General features: G+C 43.7%; 2 protein-coding genes across 2 annotated transcripts in view; one reads left to right on the top strand and one right to left on the bottom strand.

Annotated features, from left to right (window-relative positions):
- Positions 1-9,401, top strand: part of PPFIBP2 (PPFIB scaffold protein 2) — a 169,894-nt gene extending 160,493 nt beyond the window's left edge. Inside the window, exon 28 of the mRNA XM_077866624.1 lies at positions 9,144-9,401. Coding sequence (XP_077722750.1) covers positions 9,144-9,149 — 6 coding nt within the window. The 3' untranslated portion in view covers positions 9,150-9,401. The remainder of the gene's footprint in view (positions 1-9,143) is intronic.
- On the bottom strand, positions 8,946-24,687 carry OVCH2 (ovochymase 2). The gene is made up of 14 exons (XM_077866636.1): positions 24,567-24,687; positions 22,414-22,523; positions 20,716-20,807; positions 18,937-19,109; positions 18,477-18,572; positions 18,090-18,241; positions 17,193-17,382; positions 16,046-16,069; positions 14,096-14,186; positions 13,854-13,978; positions 12,837-12,977; positions 12,330-12,460; positions 9,804-9,897; positions 8,946-9,266 (listed from the first exon to the last, which is right to left on the bottom strand). Exons 1-14 carry the CDS (start codon positions 24,652-24,654, stop codon positions 9,076-9,078), a joined length of 1,698 nt encoding a protein of 565 aa, XP_077722762.1. The 5' UTR covers positions 24,655-24,687; the 3' UTR covers positions 8,946-9,075.
- Between the last annotated feature and the right edge of the window lie 1,077 nt (positions 24,688-25,764).

The raw sequence follows: 25,764 nt of genomic DNA, 5'->3' as shown, positions 1-25,764 counted from the left end.
TTAACAGTTACGCCTGGAACTGATTTCTGTATATGATGCAAAGCAGGGATCCCACTTAATTTTTTCCATGTGGATAATGTGTAGTGTCAGTAATATTTGTTGACTTACTCAGGCCTGGTCACTAACCTGCAATGCCACCCCTGTCATGTATCAGTTTTCACGTATGTCTGAGTCTGGTTCCGGTCTTCCTACTCCCTTTGATCTGGTGGCCCAACCCCTCTGCCAATACCATACTGCTCTAATTACAGTAGTTTATTACGACTGTTTGTGTCTTTCACTCCTACATTCTTTGGGTCTCAGTTCAAATATCACTTCTCCCTTAGAGGTGCCTAATCCAATCCTCCAATTAAGTCGATGTACACATTATATTCTATTCATGCCTTTTAACTTCAGTTTGTAATTATACATCTTGTATATTTAATTGTTAAATGGTTGACTCTTGTGTTAGTCTAGAAGTCCCATTATGGCAGAGACCTTGTTTCTCCAGGGCTGAGCACAATTGACTGTCACACGGATAACATTTAATAAATATATAATGAATGAATGAATGAATGAATGAATGAATGCCTCTCTGTGCTGCAACATTTAGCACATTGCCCGGCACATGGGAGATGCTCCTGGAGAAGGAGCAAGAATAGTCCTTTCCATCAGTGCCCCTTTTTTGCTTAATTTGTTTCCATAAGACATGTCAGCGGATGACATACTCTGTATCTTCCCTATTTGCTTACTCTTTTCCTCTACTACAGGGTAAGCTCCAGGAGGACAGGACTTGCTGTGTCTGGTTTAGGTCCTGTTGTTTCCCAAGCCTCCGATCAGTGCCTGACAGTTGGTAGGGGCTCGATAAACATTTATTGAATGAATGAGTGAATGAAGAATGAACTTAATTTTCTCCCTCCGATTCAATCAGTTGTTCTTTATTTTTGGCTGTGGAATCATCGGGCACGTCAGTTTTTCCTGTGGCTCTCTTAGTGGTTGCCTCTACCCTCCATTCCCCCTTCTTATTTTCCCTCCGTGTTACCGGAGAGGCAGTAGACATCCCCCTTGGTTAACCTTTGGAGCAGGATAAAAGGCAGGCGTTTGTCTGGGCTCTCGGGAATTCCGAGAAGGCAGTGCTTCCCCTCTCTCCTTGGCACCCCTGCACACTCTGGCTGCGCCCCTTGCATGCCCACGTTCCGCCTGGTTTGGCTCATCTTTTACTACTTTGCTGAAACAGACTGTGAGCACATGTCTCGCTGTCTCAATCTGCAGCTTGGTAATAGGGCCTGGCAAAGAGGCGGTGCTCAGAGAGTGCTGAAAAAAAGAATGAATGCCTGTTGTCACTGTTTTAGGATGTAGGAGACTGCCCCACAAGACAGCTTCTCCAGTGGGGGGACCAGCCACCTTCACTACTGAGATTCCCCCAGGGCCACGTCGAAGCTCCAGGAGCCTTTGCTCTCTAAACAATGTCCAGGCTGTTGTGGGCTTTTCATTAGCTTTTTGACCTTGAAAATGATTTCTTTCCATTTTGCCTCTGAACAGATGACTACCTAGTAAGTCTACATTGTGGTAGGTTGGATAATGCTCTTCCCCAAACATGCCCACATCCTAAATCCCAGAACTTGTGGATGCCGCCTTCTATGGCAAAAGGGGCTCTGTTGCTGTGAGTAACTTCAAGATCTCAAGATGAGACTATCCTGGATTGTCCGGTGGGCAGGATGTGATCGCAATATTCCTTTTAAGAGGGACGCAGCAGGAGACAAGAAGGCAATGTGATGCCAGAAGTAGCCCTTCGATGACACATTTTGAAGATGGAGGGAGGGTCTCCAAACCAAGAGATGCAGGTGGCCACTGGAAGTGGAAAAAGGCAAGAGAAAGCATTCCTCCTGAGAGCCTTTGGAAGGGACCCGCCCTGCTGATACCCTGACTTTAACCCAGTGGAACTGATTTTATACTCCCGGCTTCCAAAACTATAAGAGGATGATGCATTTGTGCTGTTTGAAGTCAGCAAAGTTGTGGTAATTCATTATAGCAGCGATGGTAAACTAATACACTCAATGAACTATTATTTTTATCTCATAGGGCTTGCTTGTTTATACTTGGATTTCTTCCAGGAACAGATTTCCCGTGATTTGGATCAGAAAAGCCAGGAAGTGCTCCTCCGCTCTGGTGCCAATGCTCTTGCTGCTCCGGCTGTGTGACTCCCTTCTGCTGCGAACCACCTTCCTCAGCAGCCTCCTGCTCCTGGCCGTGTCTTCAGCTTGTTTTCCTCGCCAGGCCACAAGGGCGGCCCACTCACTCCATCCCTTCCTCCTCACCCTGTCGCTGGCCTGTGCTTTGTGCATTGTGTGAAAATGTCATCCTGAACAAAGGATCTCAGCAGAAAAATCCCCGTTGACTGGGGTGAGCTTTATGAGAGAACACTGATGAAACACCTAACCCGCTCCAAACAGCTGATGCCATGAATGTAAAACATTGCTTGAATTGGAGTTTCCTTGGTTTTCCTCTTCAAGGATTTTAAACTAACGTGTATTGTATATTGATACCCCCACAATGCCCTGAAGGTGGGCAGAGAGCAATAGTAACACTTTGCTTTCCCAGCCTTGATTTGTATCACAGAAATGTGGCATGGGAAACCTTGCATAAGCCTGATGGAATAAGACTGTATAAAGGCAAGAGTCTTGAGACACCGGGAATGAGCCGAATTTGCCAGAAACAGGTGTGTTTGGGAAGAGTCAAAAGAACAGCTTGCAGAGTCCTCTGCCCTGTTGCCCTCCCCACACCCAGGGGGCCCCTCCTGAGCAGCTACATCTGCAGAGCTATGCCAGCAAAGCTAGTGAAGCCCTCTCCAGTGTTTACAGCAGTTGCTTCAACTCTTCCTAAACTGCATCTGTTGTGGGTGGAGGGCAGGGTCAGAGCCTCCAGAGGGTAGCAATTTGTGAGTTTGCAGCTTGGACTGTGGGGACAACAGGGAATTAATGGGGCAGCAAATGCAGTTTCTAGGGCAGAGGTCCACCTGCACAGATGGGTTTGGGCTGCTAGCCTGTGGTCGGTAGCCTCAGACCTATAACAGAGGACAAGGTGGGCCTTTAGGAAGTGGACGGGGTTGGGCAGGGTAGGGAAGTGTCCAAAAGAAACAAAGGGAAGCATGTCCTTCTCCTCTTGGAACATAACCAGGACTTTGGTTGCTCATGGACTTCCAGAGACACACGTGTCTGCTATGTGGGGGCACTGGGCGAGCCTCATTACAACCCAGGGCATTATTTATAAATGTGTGATTGAGGACAGTAGGAAACACTTGAGTCTGACCACATTGATTAGAGTGCCGGATTCTGTGGACGGCTCTACCATGGGTCTGTGGTTAAGCAATCTACGGCCCGAGCCATTGTCTTATAGTCTATCCTAAAGATAGATAGTATTAACATGATATATGTCTGTATGGAGCCTGAGAGAAGGGAAATCAGACAGAAGGGCTGCACCACTTATTTGGGCAAAGGACTTGGTCACTGAGCTTCAGTTTCTTCATCTGTAAAATTAGGGTCAATAATACTGCCTACTTCTCAGGTTTATTGAGAGGCTTGTAAGAAATAATGCATATAAGTGGTTTGGCCCAGAGTACATAATAAATGCTGACTCCTATTAGCTCTTACCTATGCAATCACCTGAGTTAGGGACCTGGGAGTCATTTCTGTATGTGTGATTTTTTTCTCTTTCTTCCATTTTAAACCTAGTTGGTCATCCAAGCTTGTTGATTCCGTAACACAGTGTTTCTTGAACCTGTTTTTCCCTCCTGTCACTCTTGTAGTCCCCATCATATTTCTTCTGGCCTCTCGTTTCTATGAATCTCTTCAGCTGTTTCCTGCCTCCATTCTCTCCTGCCATCCATCCATCCTGTTGACTTCTGCCAGATTAATAATTCCTCTTTAGTACAAGTCTGATCTTTTTCTTTCTCCTCCACACTCAAATGGCAATCATTCCCATCATCTGACCATAAGACAGAGTCCAACCTTCTTTCTACCCATCACAGCTGGGATTTGAGCTGTAATTTCAAATAATCTCCCTTCAGTTCCCCCTGCCAAAGCACCAGCCACACAGAACTGCACTTTTTGCCTTAGTCTTTCTGATCCTTCATTCCTGCCAAGCTTCCCTGAATGGAATGCCTTCCCTTCTCTGCTTCCCTGAAAAGCTTCTGATTCCTTTAAGAGCCAGCATACATGTCTAATCCTGAACTAGGCCTTCCCTGATACTCCTAGGAAGCCACTCACTCCTCCATGCTCCGTCTACACTAATGCTCACATCTGTTATAGCATTTCTCCCCCTGTACTGGGGCAGCTGAACATGGCTCTCGAAGCCTTTGAGCGAAATCAGGGGTTGGGTTTTATTTACTTTTGCATCCCCACCTAACTATACGTTCAATGAGAAGATAGTGCTCAATGAAGACTTGTGCATGACCATATAAAAGAATGAATGAAATGAGTGATTGATCATATGGTAGGGGAGGGTGGCACAGCACCAGAGTGGTGTGGAATTTGCCACTGGTTCTCCAAAACAGGTGACATGGGGGTAGGGGAAAAATCACCAGGCTTATCTGAACTAGGTCCATGCTCTGTCTCACATAGCAGTACGTGACTCTCACTTCAATTTTATAAGCCTCAGTTTCTTTTCTTTTTCTGGGTATGGGGTAAGTCCTCACCTTTTCACACCACATGGGCAGTGTGAGAAGCAATTGATGGAGGTGTAAGAGGAAGGAGTCTGTGAAGTACCGCAGGCTATAAGGTTTCAAAGATCCTTGTGTGAGGGCTCGTTGCAGCCCCAGATGACTGCCCCCAGCCCATGGCTGTGCACACCCTGGAGGCAGGCAGCCCTTGGCTTCTCTCAGGCAGATGGATGAATGTATGAATTAAACTGAAGCAGATTGGCCAGCTGCAATGATGCCAAATCATTCCACAGTGATGCTGTAGGAGGTAGGGTGCAGTACAATGTGCTTGATGGACCTTTTCTGGTAAGACAAAAAAGGAGCCTTAAATAGACCCAATGAAGATGGGAGGCACATGGAGTATGGGTGCTTGGACTTCCCTCCAGGGGGAAACAGCCTGAAGTTTGGGTAGCTGGTCACCATGTGGGATGGTGTCTGACTCACCCTTGTGTTGCAAGTGCCCAGCGTGGCACCAGGTGGATGTGGGCCTCAGGGAGGATTTCCTAAGTGACTGTTGTTCAATCTGCAGTCTTGTTGGGGCTGGAAACAAGGAAAGGCTGGCCTACAGACAAATCTTCAGTAGGCTTCCAGAAAAAGAAGAGGGCCTCCATTGTGAAGCTAGACACAATGGACAAGCTTGGCATGGCTCTTGAATCCTCCCCTATTTCTCTGACTTGTAAAGGGAAAGAAAATTCAGTCCAAAGCCCATACTCCATGCCCAAAACTTCTATGGCCAACCACCAAATAGCATTATGAACCTGAAGATCTAGCAGGGCTTTGGCAGCCACAGTGACATGCCTAGTGGCCAGGATGGCTGGACAGAAGGGAGGCTCTGAGGGCTCTTACCTGAGGGGAGTATTTGGCCAAATCATGGATTCTTGCATTCATCACCCAGGCAGCTGCATGCTGTTCCCTGGAAAATCAGAGGAAAAGGAATCTCCAGATATGGCCTCATTAAAATATGTGGGGTTATTACGAGGTAGCTCTCTAAGGAGCCCTGGGATCAGAGGGTTAGCAAAGCCACCATTTTGGCCATTGCAATGAAAGCAACAGCCAACCCTTCTAGTGGTATGGCAAGGCTCTAGAGAATGTTCTCTTTTCTATGTATATAAAAGGTTCTGGGGCTCAGAAACATGAAGCAATCTAGTCTGTCTGACATCACTGGATGAGTTAAGAGCTCTAATGGGAACATAATCAAGTCTTGCAGCTTCATTTTAATGTCAGCACAGATTATAGCTATGCCCATTAGTCATCTGTAGGAACTTGCTCAGAGGCACAGTCCCCAGCCCCTGTGCAGCTTGCCTATCCAGGTCAGCTGAAATGACTCAGTAGGGTGCAAAGGGCATGGATTCAGTAGAAGAATGTCTCTGTCTTCTAAAATAAAAAATCTCTACTAAATAGTCTAATTTTTAAAAATAAGGATTTAATAAAGGGGCACCTGCCATGTTCTGGGCACTGCAGTGGGAGCTGGGGATAGAATGATAAATAAATCTTGCTGAGCATTGTAATGAGACTCCTCAGAAAATATTGGACCTGGTTTAGGCTGGGGAAAAAATGGCTTTGCTGACTGCACCCCCACAGTGGTCAAAAGAAGGAGCCACTGCCGCCACACCTTGCAGAGATTTTCTACCTAAGGCATCTCTGCATCATGAGGTCCAAGAAGACAGGACAAAAAGACTCAGATTGCTTCTAGCTTCTATTCCTTCTCATTAAAGGAATATTCTCTCTCAACACTCTATGTTCCATGTGTCAGTTTATAAACTAAAAAAAAAAAAAAAAAAGCTAAAAATAAGATGCTTGAACTTTCTCTCGACAAACTGTCAAAATGGCAAACTCTAAATTTCCCAACCCCCTCCTAGGCTTGCTCCACTCACCATATTTTCCACTTGGACCAGGATGTGGCACATGTATGTCAGTGAATGTCATGGACCAAACAAGGAAAAGAGAAAGTCCAGCACTTCCCAGTGCTCACTGGCATTAAAACATAGCAGTACACAGACTTTTTCTAGTGGATGGATCTTGTGAGTCAGACCATAGTTTGGCACACTAGCATTTCCACTAAATGAATCAATTTAGATGGGAACTTTGCTTCTTGTGACCAGAAATATTTCAATGTTGCTTTGAGCAGAATGGACAATGACCCCATCCCATACAGCTCTGCGTGATGGCTTTTTTTGGTGTGTCAACCTGGCTAAGCCATGGCCTCCAGTTACTCAATTAAAAACAAGAATCGAGGTGTCGCTGTAAAGGGATTTTTGCAGATGTAATAAAAGTCTCTAATCAGTTAACTTTAGGTAAGGAAGACCATCTTGGATAATCTGGGTGGGCCTGACTTAGTTGGAAAGCCCTTTAGAACAGAGCTGAAGCTTCCCCAAAAAAGAGGAGAAATTCTGCCCCGGGGAAAATAAGCTTCCTCCCATGCCTATGGAATTCCAGGGTCCCGTGATCTCTTTCTGATTGCCTGCCCAATGGATTTAATTGCTTGGTCACCCCCCACAATCATGTCAGCCAGTGTATTAACTTGCTAGGCTTGCTGTAACAAAATATCACAAACCAGATGGCTCAGAAGAACAGAAATTTATTGTGTCATAGTTCTGGGGGCTGTAGATTGGAGATAAGGTGTTAGTGTGGTTGGTTCCTTCTGAGGGTGCTAATGGTGCCTGTCGCCCAGTTTCCAGTGGTTTGCTGGTGATCACTGGTGTTCCTTGGCTTGTAGATGATTTATCACCCAGTCTCCACCTTCATTCATGTTCACTTGACCTCCTCCCTGTGTGGGTGGCTCTCTCCACATCCAAATTTCCCCTTTTACAAGGACACCGGTCCTGTTAGGTTAAGGGCCCACACTGATGATTCCATTTTAACTTGATTACCTCAGTCAAGACTTTAGCTCCAAATAAGGTCACGTTCTGGAGTACTGGAGGTTAGAGCTCCAACATATCTTTTTGGGATTCTCTGGTGGAGCCCTGGCTGATATATACTCTGTGGGTGTCTCTTGGTCACATTCCCCAAAACAGCTTACCGGAAGCATTGTGGTCTTCAGGTAGTGCATTCCATTTCTCCAAAATCATCGACTCATCCTCTGATCTGGAGATGTTTAAATCTGAATGTAATCATGTACAATGGCTCAGATCACACACAAGGCCAGTGTTTGGGACTACCAGAAAATTACTGTTGTTAGAATTCTGGGGCATCTCAGTCAGCTGGACTATGGGGCATTTTAACTGAAAAGTGGCATATTTTAACTATAATCCAAGTTTGCCGTATGCAGCTGCTTGCATGTCTAACGAGAATGAACAGCTTGAGAAGCTGACACCTGGCTTTGTGGGATTTGGGCAGAATGCTCATGGATGTGAGGACTTGGAGGGGAGTTGTGTTGTTCATGTGCCTAGGGACTGGGGGTTGGTGAAGACATTTCACATTTCCAGGCATCTGTGTGTGTCACACACTTGCTCCTGGCCAAGCGTACCTGATTTCATTTACTCCTCACTATAATTTTTTTAAAGATTTTATTTATTTATTCATGAAAGACACAGAAAGAGAGGCAGAGACACAGGCAGAGGGAGAAGGAGGCTCCATGCAAGAAACCCGATGTGGGACTCGATCCTGGAAATCCAGGATCACGCCCTGAGCCAAAGGGAGATGCTCAACTGCTGAGCCACCCAGGCGTCCCCTCCTCACTATAATTTTATGAGGCATCTATTATTCTCCCACGGTAAGGTGAAGAAAGTGAATCTCGGATGACTCTTAGATCACGCCTCTAATAAGGATAGGCCATGATTCAGACATGGCATCGATCCTCATTTTTCATGGATTCCACATTTGCAAATTCACCTATTCCCTAACATTTATTTGTAACTCAGAACTAACGGTGTTTTCATGATCATTCAAAGCCATATGCAGAGCAGTGAAACACTTGAGTCATCTGATGCACATGTTCCTAGGTGAAGTCCAACAAGGTGACGCTCTGCCTTTTGTTTTACTCTTATACTATAAACAAGTGTCCTTTCCATGGTGTGTTGTGTGCTGTGGGTCTTTTGCATTTTTGTGCTTTTTTGTTGAGGATTTTGCTGTTTGAAATGGCCCTGAAGGTAACGTAGTACTGAAGTGCCATCTAGTGTTCATGAGTGCGAGGAGGCTGTGATGTGCCTTTCAGAAAAACTACTCCGGATAAGCTTTCTTCAGGCCAAGCCAACGTGGTGTGGCTGTGAGTTCAGTGTGAATGGATGCACAAGTTCTATTGAAGAAGGTGACTTTAAACAGAAACACCCGTAAAACCAGAGGCTCCCAGGGACCTAAGCCTTTACTTCCCCTGTGAGCGGTGGTTGAGTGAGTCATAGACCAGAGCTGCTTGTAACTACTGAGACCCACCTGTGTCCATGCTGGGCTCTAAAGGCTGCCATTTACTACCACATGGCGAGGATGGGAATTGGGACCCAAGAAGCTGATGCCTCTGTCTTCTTACCTGTTTCAGGGATGAATGACACTGTAGCCTGAAAGCCTCTGAAGGTGACATTTTCATCCGACTGGAAGCTGATGAGCATGACACCAGAGGAGCTCAGCACAGGGGCAGGGGCAACAAAGCCGCAAAACCGAGCTGGTTAGAGCCCAGCCCAGGCAAGACGGACCGGTCAAGAGCCCAGCAAATACACGTGGCATTGGATAGAAAAAAAGTTGTCCTTTAGGTAATTGTTGAGAAATAAACTTTTTTGATGGGTGTCCCAATTCATTTTCAAAATAGAAGGGCAGTTTGCTTCTTTTTAATAGGGATTAGCTCCAGCAGCGCTTCAATTCTGTTTATCTCTCAAACACTCCCACATGGGAAAGCCACAGAGGGAACTGGTTTGAGCCACAGGGCTTATTTCAGTGGCACTCGCCCTAGATCACTGGGGTGGGGGGGGAGCACCTCCACACACCTTCTGTCCAGGTGGCTCTTTGGGCCTCCCTCCCATTCTTCCTGTCCCTGACCAGGGAGAAGGGGGAGTGGTCGTGAGCACTGAGGGTCAAAGGGAAGGGGGCACAGGGAAATGAAGGAGGCTGGAGCCCAATCCCTTTTTATTTCCAAGAAGGAATCACCCGAAAGGACTGGGTCCAAATGCAAACCCGGGGAGCCACAGCTCCAAGGGGCACACACCTACTTCCTCCTGCCCTTCCACATCCCTGTGCACAGTCACATAGTCGGAAGTGCAGTCCCCACTTTCCTCTACTTCCAGGATCTGAAAGGAGAGCTGACAAGACTCCATGTTACATCCAGAGCAAATCATATGAACGAATGACTGATTTTGTGTAAGCGGAGAAATTGGGATTGTTCGTCTTGCCCTGGGATGTGAATGGGGCATTCATGAATGGGTTAAATTACTTAGGAAAAGATGCTATGCCACCGACTCCTCAACTCCAGATATCTCAGCTACCAAACACAAGGGTTGGGGAACGTGCAAATACTTGAGCTCCCTGGTGCCCTCCTAGGAAGAGCGAATAAACAGCCAAGAACCATCTGAGCGATTTGCTAGCACCGGCCTTCAATTGACTCTGAAGGGAGGAGCAGTGGGAGATTCGGGGAGATTCGACTGATGAGGTAGGAATTTAGATTTTCAACACACAGATGATGGGGGTTCAATGGAGCCTGAATCCTGGGCGAGAGACACAGAGGACTGCGTGGATGGGACAAAGTAGAGATAAATGGTCACTAATGGTGACTGTAGGCACAGAGAGGACAGTGTCGAAACAGGATTCATTCAAACATTTCTATACCCTTCCTGTGATGCTTTCTGGGGTCTAATGATATGCCCATAGTTGTGATTTGTAGTGCTACTTTCTCAGTTCCTCTTGGCTGGGTCTTGCACCACGATGCTGTCACTGCAGGGGGTGAAAGCATCATTTCACTGGTGCACAAGCACTCAGTACACATGAATAGGTGTTTTTGAATTCCTTCTAGCTCTGGCACGTTCAGATTTCAACAGTTTTCTTCTTCCTCCTTCCAGAAATCCACTCATACCTCAACTTTTATCCTCCACCATCAATAACAAATCTTCCCTTAATTCTGCTTCTTCCTGAAATTTCTATTTTGACTATTTGGGTTCCAGAAGCTTTTAGAAAGAGGAGATCTACCCTTCTTTCCTTTGTGTCTTCTTCCACTCATCAGTAAAACCTGTGTGATCTTGCTCCTGCTCGGAATGTCAGGCTAGCTGTTTTGGGTGCTTCCACTCCCACCTGCTCTCTCCATTGTTCAATTGTCAATGCAATTATTTTACCGTTTTTCTGGGGGATGAGCTGAAGACCTGACAGCAAATGCTCAGTCCTCCCCCCTTTAAACTCACTTTCTGTGGTAAATCCAAACTGTGGGCCACACCTCTTTGTTTGCTTGCTTGTTTTGTGTTTTAAGTTAAAGGCTTCATTCTCTGGATGGTCCTAACTGCTGAGTCTCAGGCTTCTTTTTGTCTCTTAAATACATGAGAACCTGGAGGTCTTGTCCATCCTTATTCTTCCCTCTTTATTTTCTACTTTTTCTCTCCTTCATATACTCTCCCTTTTTTTTTAAGATTTTTAAAATTTATTCATGAGAGGCACAGAGAGAGAGGCAGAGACAAAGGCAGAAGAAGAGGGAGAAGCAGGCTCCCTATGGGGAGCCTGATGCAGGACTCGACTCGATCCCAGGACCCCAGGATCACAATCTGAGCCGAAGGCAGACCCTCAACCACTGCGTCACCAGGTGCCCCACTCTCTCGCTTTCAACTATTATTTTAAGAGAAAAACTTCTAACTAAATGCCTACTTCCAACCTCATTCTGACTGGGGTCTTACCTTTAACGACCTGGGGGCCTCTCTGCAGAGGGCCCACTCGTGCTTAATGAACAAACAAGTGGCTACAAACGCTACTGATCAAATGCTGAATACTCTGCATCCTGACATTGAAAAGTCTCTGCACTTTGACCTCAGCCTCACCTTCTACGACCTCTCCCCCTACACCTAGGACTCTCTGACACCAGCTGGTCCCTTAACCTGTTCTGCACCAGCACCTTTGTGCTTGCTCTGTTCCCTCTGTGTGGACAGCTTGCTGTTTGGAGTCTTCTTGGCATTGACTTTTGTTAGCCATTACTTACAAAGCCTTTGGTTAGCAGTTTAATAAGGAAGAAATGCTTGTTCCTAGAAGGGACTAGAAACTGATTAAACCGGGATCCCTGGGTGGCGCAGCGGTTTGGCGCCGGCCTTTGGCCCAGGGCGCGATCCTGGAGACCCGGAATCGAATCCCACATCGGGCTCCCGGTGCATGGAGCCTGCTCCTCCCTCTGCCTGTGTCTCTGCCTCTCTCTCTCTCTCTGTGACTATCATAAATAAATAAAAATTAAAAAAAAAAAAAAAAAGAAACTGATTAAACCAGTTACCTGGTACAGATTAAGGGTGCCTTTCAACAGAAAGTAAAGCGCACAATTGCCATCTACTGGTAAAAGGGGGTAGTTACGGGGAAAATAGGCTGGTCTGTTAATGCTTATCTATCAAGAGCCTTGAATGCCAGGGATACAGAAGTGAATAAATCTGATTCAAACACACACATACAGATCCCCACCCCCACCCCCCAAAAAAACAAAACACAAAAAAAACTTCTGCCCTTGTGATTTCTGTGGAGATACCCGAGCAAGGTTAAGGGCAACCAGAGTCAGTACCTTAATTAGGTAGTGTTTGGGGGCTTGAAAAACCCAGTTACAGTTGGCCATGTCACTATAGTCTTCAGGGTAGTGAAGACTCTGTATGAAGCCTTCTTCAAAAAGGACTGTAAAGGAACTACAGCCTGAATCTGAAACACAAGGGGAGCCGTCCCAACAGTGGCATCACTCAAGCCAAGAGGAATCCTCTTGGGGGCCGCTCCTCCCCCCCACCTCACAGTCTCCCGCAAATGAGGCAGCGGCTGACTCTTCAGGCAGTGTCCACACGAAGGAAGATGTCTGTGTGCTGATTTTCTGGGACCTGCTCATCCCTCTCAACTCACTTGGGGGTGCCATCAGCACGAGTTAGCAGGACTGCACACGGAGGGCCCTGTGCTCCCCACTGCTGTGGAGCTAAGCAGGCCCTGGGGGTGGCGGGGGAGCTCCCTGCTTCTCACCTAATTCCTACGGGGCCTCAGACTTCTCTAGATGGCCTGCATAGTGTGTGATCAAGGTAAGTGGATTTACCAGGAAGGTAGTTTGGCTTTAGAGCTTTATAGGTGAGATTAAACCCAACTGCATAATCGGTGGCATCAGAGATGAAATTCAGCCGTATTGAGCTGGAGGTGACAAGAACTGATGAAGCGAGGCTTTTCCCACAGAACTTCCCTGCAACAGAAGGAGGAAGAGTCCTTGTTCAGGGTCTAGAGAACAGCACCCATTAAGAGACTTAGGGAGAACTGGACTTGTGAGGCACAGGGTTGTCTAAGGCAGGGTTTCTCAACTTTGGTACTCATGACATTTTTAAACTGGAACATTCTTGGTGTTCAGGCTGTCCTGTGCATTATGGGATGTTTAACAGCATCCCTGGCCTCTGCTCTAGATGCCAGTAATACTCCCTCTAGTCATGGCAACCAAAAATGCTTCTGAGACATTGCCACTTATCTCCTGGGGGGCAAAAGCAGCTCCTGTTAACCACCGAAATGCTCCTGCATCTCTTGCATAAGGAACCTTTGCCTCCTACTCATAGTTATCCATTGGTACTTTCTTTTTTTGTTGTTTTTGGGTTTGTTTGTTTTTTTTAAATTCATGAGAGACAGAGAGGCAGAGACACAGGCAGAGGGAGAAGCAGGCTCCCCGGTGCAAGGCTCCATCCCAGGACCCCGGGATGACGCCCTGAGCTGAAAGCAGACGCTCAACCGCTGAGCCACCCAGGCGCCCCGATACTTTATTTTTTAGTTGGATGATGCAGTCAAACTCATTTTCATGCCCAGAAAAGCAACATTCTGCCTGAGAGGCCCTGTGCTATGTCTGTATTTTACCAGGCCTGGCAAATGAACCTCGGAAGGCTGGTTCCATGGAAAACAGACACAGCAAAACGAAATGGCTCAGATGCCTTTCCTTTCCACTGTCAATCCTGAGTCTCAAACAGGGAGACGGGAAGTATGGTGTTTACAGATGCCTCAGTGCCAGGCATACCGCAGGCCGGCCCCCTGAGGCCCTGGCACCACAACCGTCCATTTGACACCATGAAAATCTGCTCACCAATAAGTCTGTCTTCTAAGGAATATATTGAGAGGTGACTGTGGTGACAGGACTCTGCATCCAAGTGAGAAACACTGAGCAGCACATGCATTTTCTCTGGTGCCAGCAGGGTCCAGACACACCGTCTGCAGGCAGATACATTAAGAAGGTACCATTTCTGAACAGAAAGCGGCTGTCACAGCGCAGTTAACGGGCACAGTCAGCTGGAGGTGACAGGGGAGGAGTGGCAGGGGGCTACTCACTGCTTGCTCTCATAATACAGGTAGGGGCTTTCTGGAAAGTGCAGCTCCCCCTCAGACTCGCAGAGCACATGGTCCTGCTCAGGGCATGGGGCTGGGAGAGAGAGCCATGAGAGTCAGGGTGACCCTGGTGGCCAGCCACCACAGCCCTCCTTCCGGGACCTGTACAGTCACTAGGCCCACCTGGTTCTTCATTACGCATGCTTCCTCGCCTGTGAAATCTTTCCCTGCTGTGGCTTCTGTGATGCTTTATTCTTTTTGTTCTTTTTAGAGTCTGCTTAACCCTGAGATTCAATGATTTCTTCTCCACTATTCTTTCTCTGGCATCATAACTCAATTCTATACATACACGTATTTCCCAGGCTTTATCCCTACTTTCATCTCTCTCTACACAAGCTCTCTGACCAGTCTCTTTCATTCTCTGGGTTTCAGCTATTATTTTACACTCCTGAGCTTCAGACCTGGTTTTTCAACCATCTCCTAGATATCCCCTTAACATGCTACAAATGTTCTGCAAAACTGCATCCACTTCAGATTAGATTACCTTTTTAAAAAAGAGATTATTTATTTATTTGTTTATTTGTTTATTTAAGAGAGAGAAAGAGAAAACAAGCGGGAGGGCAAGGGAGAGGGAATGAGAAACTCAAGCAGGTTCCATGCCAAGCACGGAGCCCAATGTGGGCTGAGATCTTGACCTGAGCTGAAACCAAGAGTCAGATACTCAACCAACCGCACTACTCAGGTGTTCCCTGATTAGATTACTTTTATGTGCCCTTTGTTTCATGTCTCATGCTTAGAACTTTGGTACCATCCTTTGTTCCTCCCTGTCCCTCACCACCCTTCATCCAAGGGACTACCAGGTCCCAATTCCTCTCGTTTCTACTTCCATCCTTTCATTCTCTGACTATTGTCCTGGGTCTCTGGAACTAATGTGTGATTTCCTAAGTCTCTTTCAACCTATCCCCTACATGATGTTCGTGTCCCACCACCAGAGTATTGCTCTAATCCATTTATCTAATTCATCAACTTCTAATTACTCAGTAAATCCAAACTTTTTTGACAGGCATCCAAAGTTCATACCACTTGGTCTCAATTTATTTTCTAGTCTTCCTCACCAAACCCCATCTTCCACATCAAACCCCATCATACTCCACTTCAGCCCCACACACTGGTCTCTTTTACCCTCTACATTTGTAGATCCATCCTTTGGTATTGTTTTTTGACAAAGATGATTCCTTGAGCTGCAATAATTTTCTTTACCTGTATCCTGTTTCCACCTGACAGTATCCTACTGGTTCTTTGTGGGGGGTTTTGTGATTCATCTTAAAAGGTGTCTGTGCTCCAAAGCCCCTTCTGGCTTTTTCACCCAGCCACTCACTTCTCTAGCTCTCAGGATATATTTTCCCCATTGTTCTTTGTAGATGGTTCAACAGACTCACGGAACCAATGAAGATTTGAGCTAACAGTGCCTTAAAGACCAACTGGTCCAGAATCTTTTCTTTATGGATGAGGAAACTGAGGTCCAGAGGTAGGAAGGAGGCTTCCCAAAGTTGCAGAGTAGATTCATTGCAGACTTGCCCTATAACCCTGGGGGAGAGACCTCCGTATACGTGAAGACACTTTCAGGATAAGGCGTGTAGCTTATTGACCACATCTACACCACCTCATCTCCTTGCGCCTGAGTCTCTGATCCAAAGCTAGGATTTAGTAAATGTTTGTTGAGTTGAGGTGGAGTTCTCAAGAAGTGAAATGGGAGCAATTCCAGGGCTCCTTCTGGGTGATAGACTGCCCTGACTGGCAGGGAATGGTTGTGGTTGCCACAAGTGTGGGTAGCTTTATACCCAGAGAGCAGAGAAAGCTCTTGCTAAGACTTTTGATTATAAAGGGAACCTATACTCAGAAATACTAGATATTACTTCCTGCTTTTCATGGAAGGCTGTGAACAATACCCACCTCTGGAGCTCTTTCTCCGCTTTCCTGAGAAAAAAAGAAAGATGATATTCAGGGACTGTGGTATCCTGAACATTTCAAGAAGTTAGCATTTCCCTGGCTCCAAAGTGCAGGCATTTTTAAGTCCACATGCAACTAATGAAAATCTAATCTGTGGAAAGAACAGAAGGGATAAATTGACAAAGCAAGAAAGTGGCCTTGGTGTTTTGATGAAATTTTACTCTCCTTATTAAGTGGGCTAATTAAGAAACAAGCCATGATTAGCTTGGAGGTTACACAGAACAGAGATCATCTGGTCTACTTCTGTCATTGTTCATGAGAAAGGAGCCTGGATATGGGAATAAGTGACCCACAACCACAAAAGAGTTGCCGGTGTAGGTACAACTGGAGCCGAGGGCTTGGATACCTGCCACTGTACCATACACTTGAAAACAAACCCAAGTACTTACTGAGTGAATTTGAATTAACCCCTTTGGGACAGACTAGAAGCCCCATTAAAGTTGGAAGCTACTAGTTAGAAAACAATTAAGTTGGCTTTGGGGTCAGAAACGAAGCTTCAATTAACCCACTGGTCAGTCTAGTAGAAGGGTGTATACAGACCCTGACCATTTCACCTTTTCAGACTTAATGGCATACCCAGATCTGTGCCAGGCCTGCTCAGCTACAGCATTAATCACACTTTGGGCTGGATCATTCTCTGTCGTGGGTGCTGTCCTGTGCACTGTCCTCAGCAACAGCCATATGTATTACCCACTAGATGCCAGTGGCATCCCCTGCCCCCACTGTGACAACCAAAAATATCTCCAGACATTGTCCTCTGGGAGGCAAAATCTCCACTGGTTCATAACCACGATAGCTTGCTATATCTTTCTAGGACAGTTGAGAAGTTAGTGATGAGAATATATCACTAACTGATAGTTTCAACTAAAGGCAGATTTTACAAAACCTAGGATGGATGGCTTCATGTTTCTTTGAATATTTGCTGCACTGTGCACCAAATTTTACTCTTGTTTTAAATTTCGTGTCACAATTCTTGTGTGCTATCCTAAAAACAGAAGCAGAGCCCGTCTGCTCAGTGGTCCTGACTTGCCTAGACAACTGACACTCTCTCTGGCCCTAGCTTCTTTACCTTATGAGCTGGCATTATTACCAATTTGGATGTGTTTGTGGATCCAAGGAAGTACTTTTCTAAGATCTGTGAAGATCCCAGGGGATCCTTGGTCTTCTTTCCGCATGTTGTTTCTCCAGCCTCGGCCACAGCCCAAACCCCAAGAAGTCACACCAGCCAGAGTCCAAGCCCCCTTCTTATTCCGGCACATGAGGGAGCCTCCTGAATCTCCCTGTAGGAGGAAAGAGCCTCTCTTATCATCATTGTCCAGTTTGTGCTCACTCTTTCCCCCTACAAAGATGCTAGATGAGGATCAATGACATTTCTTCACTTGTAATAAGTGAGACTCGGGGACCCAGGAGAAAATCCAAGTACAGTTCACATTAAAATCCTCATATATCACTAGAGACTATCAATTCCACTTCTTTCTTCCCCATCCTAGGGGATGTTTGTTTCATCAAACATCAGACTTTCTTCCTACTCCCCTCTCTCATCCTGCAGACTCAGAGAAGTCTGGCCTACTTGTAAAATTGATCTCAGATCTTGGTCAGTAGGAGGAATGGAAGAAAAGTAAAGTTCTCATTATCCACAAATTGGTAACCTCTAAATAGGAAAAAGCCAGCCATCCTCATCCTTCAGGGGTAGACAATCCTAAGCTCACTGTTGGCATTATCTCTGTTATCTGCTATTTTGGAAAAAGTAAAAGACCTCCTCTGAATCTACACTCCCTGGTAAAAACAGGTTTATACTATATGTTGGCAAATTGAACTCCAATTAAAAAATTTTAAAAAAACAGATTTATAAACTGTGCCTTTATTTTGACTTGACTTCTCTTATCATTCCTGTCCCTTCTTTCCAGGGTCCAGTCTTACCCCTCACTGATGGCAAAGCTGAGGGAAGCTCTACCTGGGACATTTCAACTCAGCCACTCCCACCTACCTGACATGCATCTCCCCCTCCATCTGGGAAGCCTGTGCAGAGAAAGGTCCGCCCACTAACAGGTTTCTTTAGGGTTAGTAGAACTGCCATACATTCCTCTTGGTTCAAAATGGGCAGGTTCACTTCCTGCAAGACTTTCGAGAGAACGCCATCTAGAAAACACAGAAATGAGAGCCCCAGCAAGGCACTCTCACCCTTCCTAAGTTGAAAATACCACATTCAGGTTGGTATGTTTTAGAAAAGCCTGAATTTCTGTACAATGGATATTCTCTTTTAAAATGTGTACACAATTGTTTTTTTAAAAAAATAGATTAAAAACTGTATTTTCTGACTACCCACTAGAGAGTTCTGACATCTGATTAAGAGAAGTGGCATAGAAGTTCTTACCTTCAGCGGAGCGGCCCCAGCCTGCAGTTGTACAAATAAATCCAGCCTCAAATCGTTCCTTTGGCTCTGGAAGACACATGGGCCCCACAAACTGGCCTAAAGAAAAGAACAGGGCAGGGCTTGTCTCATCCATGGAGGAAAGGACACCCTAAGCCACTCACCAATTAGGTGGTTCCCAAAAGAACTCATGAGAGTTGTGATATCTGTGCCTTGCACCTCCAGGGGTCACTTATCAGACCAAGAAAGACTCTCTCCTGTCTCCACATAATCCTATATCTGCAGGCACAAGCAAAAAGAGTTTCATGTAAGGGACCCTTCACCCCAAATCTTTGTCTTAAAATGCAGGACCCGGAACTATTCGACATATGCTACATAACATACATTTAGAGAATGTGCTATGGAGCAGAAGTTATAGGGAACATGGGTTAGATGATTTGCAGTGAGTTTATCAAATGTTTACCAAAATGGAAGGCACCATCCATCTTCAAAAGAGCAATGTCATAGTCCATTGGCTTCTTGATGGAGAAATAGGGGTGTATGATGATAGTTTCAATGGTGAGGGTTTGCTCCTCTTGCTCTATATGGCTCAAGTCATGTTCTCCAGCAGTAACATTGAAAGTTATTGCAATATTTCTATGAAGAGGAAGCAGTAAAATGAGTGAATTTCATTTAGCCTTTGAGGACACTTAACAACGGTTGACAATCTGGCCTCTTTAAAATGACATGTATGGATAATGTGGTTGTGAGGATGCTGAACAGAGAAAGTGAGAATGATTTCATCACTACTAGTTAAAATGCAAAGGTTCCCAATTTAAGTGGGGGACTAATAAAGAATGGCTTCAGATGGAACCAATAATATGATAAATTGAATACTTTGCAGTGCTATTCATAACATGTCTAAAAATGCATATGTGTTGTAACTCGGGGGTCTGAAGCCATAGTGGACTTTATTCAGCTACCCAAGTTGGTTGGCCTGGCTGCAGTATCTGTGATTCTTTGAGAATGATCTGTGATTCCCCCTGAGTATGCTGCTTTCATGTCAGAGATCTAATGCTTAATGTATATTATGAAAGACATAATAACGTCATAATTCTGATATCTCTGAGAGCATGCACACACAAGGCTTGAGACTGATTAAAACAATGGGAGGTGGGGATCTTCTCCTTACCTCCTTTATGTTTGTAATTTACATGGTGTAAGATGGGAAAGACCATTCTATTTCTCTTCATCCTGTAGCAAAATTATCTGAAAGGAACTTGGTAGGGTGCATTGAGGTGGATTAAGAACTTTGGGCTTACCATTTTTGGGGACATTTCATTCCTAAATGAAGTTCTGTATAAACTTCTTTTATACAGAATTGGAAAGGGCATCATTTTCTCTTGGTATATCTCCCTGAATCTTGGCTATGTTTGGTACCTAACCTAATACATAGCATTTCTTTGCCTAATTACTTGCCATGCTACAGTGAAATGATCCATTGACTCTTCTTTAGAACATCAACTCTGGGAAAGCAGGAACCACATTACTTATCTCTGTATCTTTGGTATCTACCAAAGTGTCTAACACCAAGTAAATATCCATGGGATGTTTGCAGACTTGAAATGAAAGAGGGTAAATATGGGACGTGATCTTGATTGCAGCCTGGTGACTTTCCAGAGCATTAATAACAATAGAACATTTATTAGAGTACACAGGAAATTAGATAAAGTAGGGAAGTTGTTAGATTGAAACTCGGAAGGGGCAGGACCAGTTGGAAAGCAGAGATGGGATCCTTATTGGCTTCCTTCTGTTTTTTTTTTTTATCATTTTTAAAATAATTTTTTATCATTTTTTTCTTCAAAATTTTATTTAAATTCTAGTTAGCTAACATACAGTGCAGTATTGGTTTCAGGAGTAGAATTCAGTTCTTTTGTCAATTTTTAAAGATATATAATGAACCAGATTCTTTTTTTCCCTGAAATTTGAGAATTTTCACAAATACATCTTTGTGATACTTGTTTTCATTTAGATGTTATTCTTTAATTACTTCCAGTCATATTTAAGTAAACAAAGTATTCTACTCCTGCAAAGAAAGTATGTTTTCTACCTTATTCAGTATCCTCTGACAATGTTACTGAGCCCTGTTTGTGTTACATATTTTTGTGTTAAAGCGTACATTACACATTTCCAGGTTTTAATAGAGTTATTGCTGCTGATTCTAAGGGAGAGGGAGGGTAATCATGAGCTAGGCCTTCCCTACCTGTTGGCAACACAATGAGCAGCCGTAATCACCCACTGTGCAGAGATGATGGTCCCACCACAGATGTGCTTCTGCCTTCGTTTCAGAGACACCTGAATTGCAAAGAGCCTAAGTGAGCAAGTTAATGCTCTCCCGCCCAAACCTGGAGACCGAACTTGTTCTGAAAAATAGACCCAGATATCTTACTCACAAATATTAGAAATTGTGGACTGTAAAGGAATAAAACCTATCCCACGACAGCTCAGAAAGAAGAGCAATGTTGGAACCAGAACATTCCCAACCTTGGTCGGGAGAAGTAGTTAATTTGAGATGGTTGGCTATCAGCGTTTAGTAAAGTTGGTAGTAAAAATTGTTGGTATTTATTTATTTTCATAATATTGTTGACCCAGACTATTACTCTAACAATATGAGCAAAGTCTGTGAATGAAAAAAAAGAAAGAGAAGTATGAGATACAGCAGAGTCCAGATAAATCGTTTTGGGAGAAAAACAGGTGAAGGCTAAGGAAATCTTCCAACACATGCTTCAATTTCTCCAAGCCTCTTAGAGAAATATCAGTACCTACAATTTTCTCACGCGCTTAGCTATTTGGCCTCTACCACTACTTCAAGCCTATTGTTTTACTCTACCCCTACCAATTACTTTCTATCCTTGTTCATATTTGACTCTAAAACGGCTTCCAGGGTACAAGTAAATACTTTTAATTCCATTGTCAGAATTTGAAAAGCAGCCATTTATTAGGATTGTCACATTTTGACCAAAAGTTGTTCAAGGAACAATTTAAAAAATTAATACAAAGAAAAAGAGTAAGTAAAAGTAAATAAAACCACCGACTATGACTTGAATATGAACTTCAGAGTTGATTAGTCAACCAATTAACCAAATTAGCAACTGATCAATTAACTCTTCAGCCAAGTAATTAATCCATCAGTTAATCAAATGACACTGATTCAGCCATGCAGTCAACATACTGAACACAAACTCAATCAACCAAACATTACTAAACATCCACTGACCAAAAGATGTGATTGACTTAAACAAAGTAAAAGTAAGGAACTATTACTTACAAAACTAAGAGGCAAGAATACAACATGGCTCTCGGGGTAAAGAAAGTTGGGAGAATTTCAAAGACAAAAAATGTAAACACCATAGGCTAGAGACAGAGGCACAAAGGCATTTTGATGGCATGGGAAGCCATGGATATTAGACTGAGAGAGAATTATTAGGACATCAGCTTCTAAGGAGGCAGTATTCTTGACTATTCCCTAAAAGGTCCTATGGTATAGGTATAAACCTCCAAACAGAAAGCAGACCTATAGATGTGACACCTTTGACTTTCCTTGTCATCTTTAACTATAATGAGATAATTTGCTGAATGAGAGAATTGGCTTTTTAATTATAAATTGAAGTGGGGTTTTTTTAGCTTATTAAAGTGGGATTTTATCTGAGGGGCTGAAAGTTTGGGTGGGCATTTCCAATTTTGGGGGCAAACCAATAGTGCATGTAACTATTCTGAATGTAGATTTTCCAGAACTCGATGGATGGGCATCGTGAGGGACCTGGATCCTGGCACACACTTATGAGATCTCTGGTGATGAGTTAGGCAGAATGGAGTATACTAAACAGTAATGTGTTTCAGGGACATCCATTCCTAAGAAAGCTCATAGTCTACCCACCAGAGAATGTTCCCTGAGACTTACCTGCCAGGGGTAGGAACCCTTTTCTACTTGGCCTCCCCCAACAATGCGACTGAAAATGTTAAGGTATTTCCAAGGCTGTTTCTTCACCAAACTCTGCCCACAAGTGGGAGCTGGGAAAGAGAGAAGACAAAATTTAGTGATTAGATAGCCCCTAGAATTGAGAGATACAGGAAACTTTTCTGAGCAAGGAAAAACTGTAGGACACAGAGCATGTAGAAAGATTACAAAATGCTTTTATGTTAATCATGGGATTTGTTGTGTTCATAGGATTGTTCAGCTTTTGTCACATATAACAGGTATGTCATACTTTTCTAATATGAAGATTAAGGGCCTCAGAGGTAGATCTCCACCAGGTTAGCCAGAATATAGTGCCCTTGATTCTGAGCAATCTGGCCCCTTGTGGGCTCCTCACAGCACTCTACTTTTATGACATTTATCACAGCCATTATGGTTGTTTCTATGTCTTTCAACCCAACTAGACTGTGGGTTTCTCAAAGATGGTAACTTATCTTAAAAATATCTAAATTCAAAATATCTAGAATAGTTTGTGTTGCATAGAAGCTGCTCAGTTAATTGGTGATGGATATGATGCCATACTCTGCCTTGGATTATAATTGTGTGTACAACTTCTCTGCTCCACCCAGGAGATCAAGTCTGAGACCATGGTCCATGCTACCTGACACACTGTCAGATAATGGATTTCACTCTCAGTGAAAGTGGAAAGTGGCAGGTTGGTCAAGAAGAGTAGAGTAGAGAGCAGACGATGCCCTAATTCACATACCAGAGTGGTATTAGGCTAGAAGGGTTGCCAGGTAATGGCAAAAAGAGCTCTTTCCTTTTTGGTGAGAAGACTTTATCCCTGAAAAAAATTGCACTTACGTATTTAATGTCAATGGATTTTTTGACTCCTCAACTAGCAGATGAGCTGGATTAAAGATGCTTAGGACTGCCTGGTAATCAAGGATGGCATACTTTCTGTCCCTTCATCAGATCATTCTTTTTTTACATGTTTTCAAGGTGGACCTAGAAAGCCCTGCCTCAAGATCACCACTTTACATAACTGGACCCTCTAATCCTTATTCCTCAGCTTAGTCATCACCTCAACTGAGAAGTCTTCCTTGACTTCCTCAGGCTGTGTTAAGGGTCTCTCCTGTACTGTGTAGTACTCTTTCCTCCCCGCTTTTATAGATTGTGCCATGTAGTATTGTGATAATGAGTTGTTTTTCTTGCCTCTCATTACCACATGAGCAAAAAGAAACCTATGTTTTATTCATCTCTGTATTTCCAAGGCTTCCCACAATTCCTAGCATACAGCATACACTTAGGAAAATTGGATGGATGAACAAATCTTTGTTTGCTTTCTGGAGAACATATTCTTAATCTATTTAGATTAATATGTTAAAATATACAAAGCTCTTTCAAATAATTTCTCACTTAATCCCCATTCTATGCCTGTCAATCAAGCACCATTGCCCCTGCATTACAGATGAGAAAATAAAGAATAAAATTCAGCTAATTAACAGCAAAGGATGGATGTAACACCGAGCCTTTTGATTCTGACCCCAAAGCAGGCCTGACAGTGAATCAAAAGCTTAATTTCTGTTTCAGTTGAATGAAACCATAAATAAATTAGACACAAAAATTTACTATTTCCTGAACTCATTGAAGCAAAGACAGAAAACAAGATGATTCTTGGGGCTGGCACAACTCTAACTATGGAGAAGCCTGCCAAGAACTGTTCTCACCTTATGTTACTTGAGGAAAAAAAGACCATTCATAATACACTACAGTAAATACAATTCATATTTTCCAGTAAGATAATTTTCCAAAAGTTTATAAATGCTTCCAAATATATGCTGATTTCCAGAATTTGCTCCATGAAAAAGGATGGGATTGTGTAATGTGTCCAAATAAGTGAATAATTCCAGTTTTCTCCAGATCAATGCAACTTGTCCAAGTTGTATTCCATGAATGTTTTATGCAGTTTATATGCTAATTACAGGAGAGAAGCCAAAATAATTACGTGAAAAATAGATCTCTAAATACATCTGCTTCTGTTTTCCCAAAGACATATTGAATGGAGTTTTGATGCCCATTGCCAGCAAAGGTTACTCCTTCAGATAAAGCAGTTATAGAGTTTGTTTGGAACTTACCTTTGGGGAGAGAGACAGTTGCAGATTTACCTTGTTCCAAACAAAGCATTCCAAGTAGTAAGATCAGCTTATTCTTGCTCAGAGGCATTTTGAGACTCAGAGCTTTTCCTTGGAATTTTAGAAAGACTAAAGAACCAAATAGAAAGCCTATAAAATCAGCAAGAAGCCAATTTAAAAGAAAGTTATTTATTAACCAAGACTTGAGTCATTCAACTATGTCCATATGATGTTTCTGAATGTGGTTTCTTGCAAATATCTTTGTAAGATGTGGGAAGTCAACCACAGAAGCATAATCTTGATAGAGCAATATTACATGTCTCATTACACCTACATCAATATGTTGTTTCCCCCGGAGTATATTGGCCAGCCAAGTGGTTGGTGTCTAAGGTTTATCTGCAAACATTACTTGCTTCTCAGTATATATGTTACCACTTTCTACAAGAGGACTGAATATCAAAGTCGTCCTCATTTGCAAGGTTATACTACATGATTGCAAACGACCATCAGAATGTGCCAAAACATTTTTCTTTCTCTTATTTTCCAATTGTAAATGTGTGGTTATAGTCATGTGTTAGCAAGGAAAGGGAGAAGAGGAAAGATCATTTGATAGTACATTCAGGACATCAAGCTGCCAGTCATTTAGGTACTGTCCATAGGGGCATTTGTCAATCTTCATTTTCTCACCATTTTTTATATTTATAGAAGGCAAACACCAAATCTTTACTTCTACACCTGGTATAATATGTGGCACAGGGAGGTAGCTCTGATGATATACAAGTCTTCCTCTTCTTTGAGTCCTTGGCACATGGTCAGTGTGTGAGAAACACTTGTGGATTGGTCAATGCTATCTATGCCCACATAGGAATATGAGATTTTTCTGTCAACTTTACAAATTATCTGCCCAAGTGAGCAAATATCAAACCAGAAGGCTTTAACTTCCTTGTGGCAACTTTTGCCCTTCTACAAAATAAATCTGTAAAAATACAACACATGCAAATAATATAAATGCAAAACAAAGAAGGAAGGACCCTCAAAACCCCAAGTGAGGCATTCCCACAAACACTTAATCCTGAAGTTGGAAAATTTTGGCTGTTGGTATGGAAATTGGTATCAACCATAAAAGGTAATCAAAGTATAAACTATAATCAAAATCTCAACTTCACATTCAGTGGGAGAGTGGGGCATTTTTGTTGACTGC

The sequence above is a fragment of the Canis aureus genome, chromosome 23 (genome assembly GCF_053574225.1).
Source record: "Canis aureus isolate CA01 chromosome 23, VMU_Caureus_v.1.0, whole genome shotgun sequence".
NCBI lineage: Eukaryota > Metazoa > Chordata > Mammalia > Carnivora > Canidae > Canis > Canis aureus.
The sequence above is the reverse complement of the archived record's forward strand: the minus strand, read 5'-3'. Positions and strand labels throughout refer to the sequence as shown.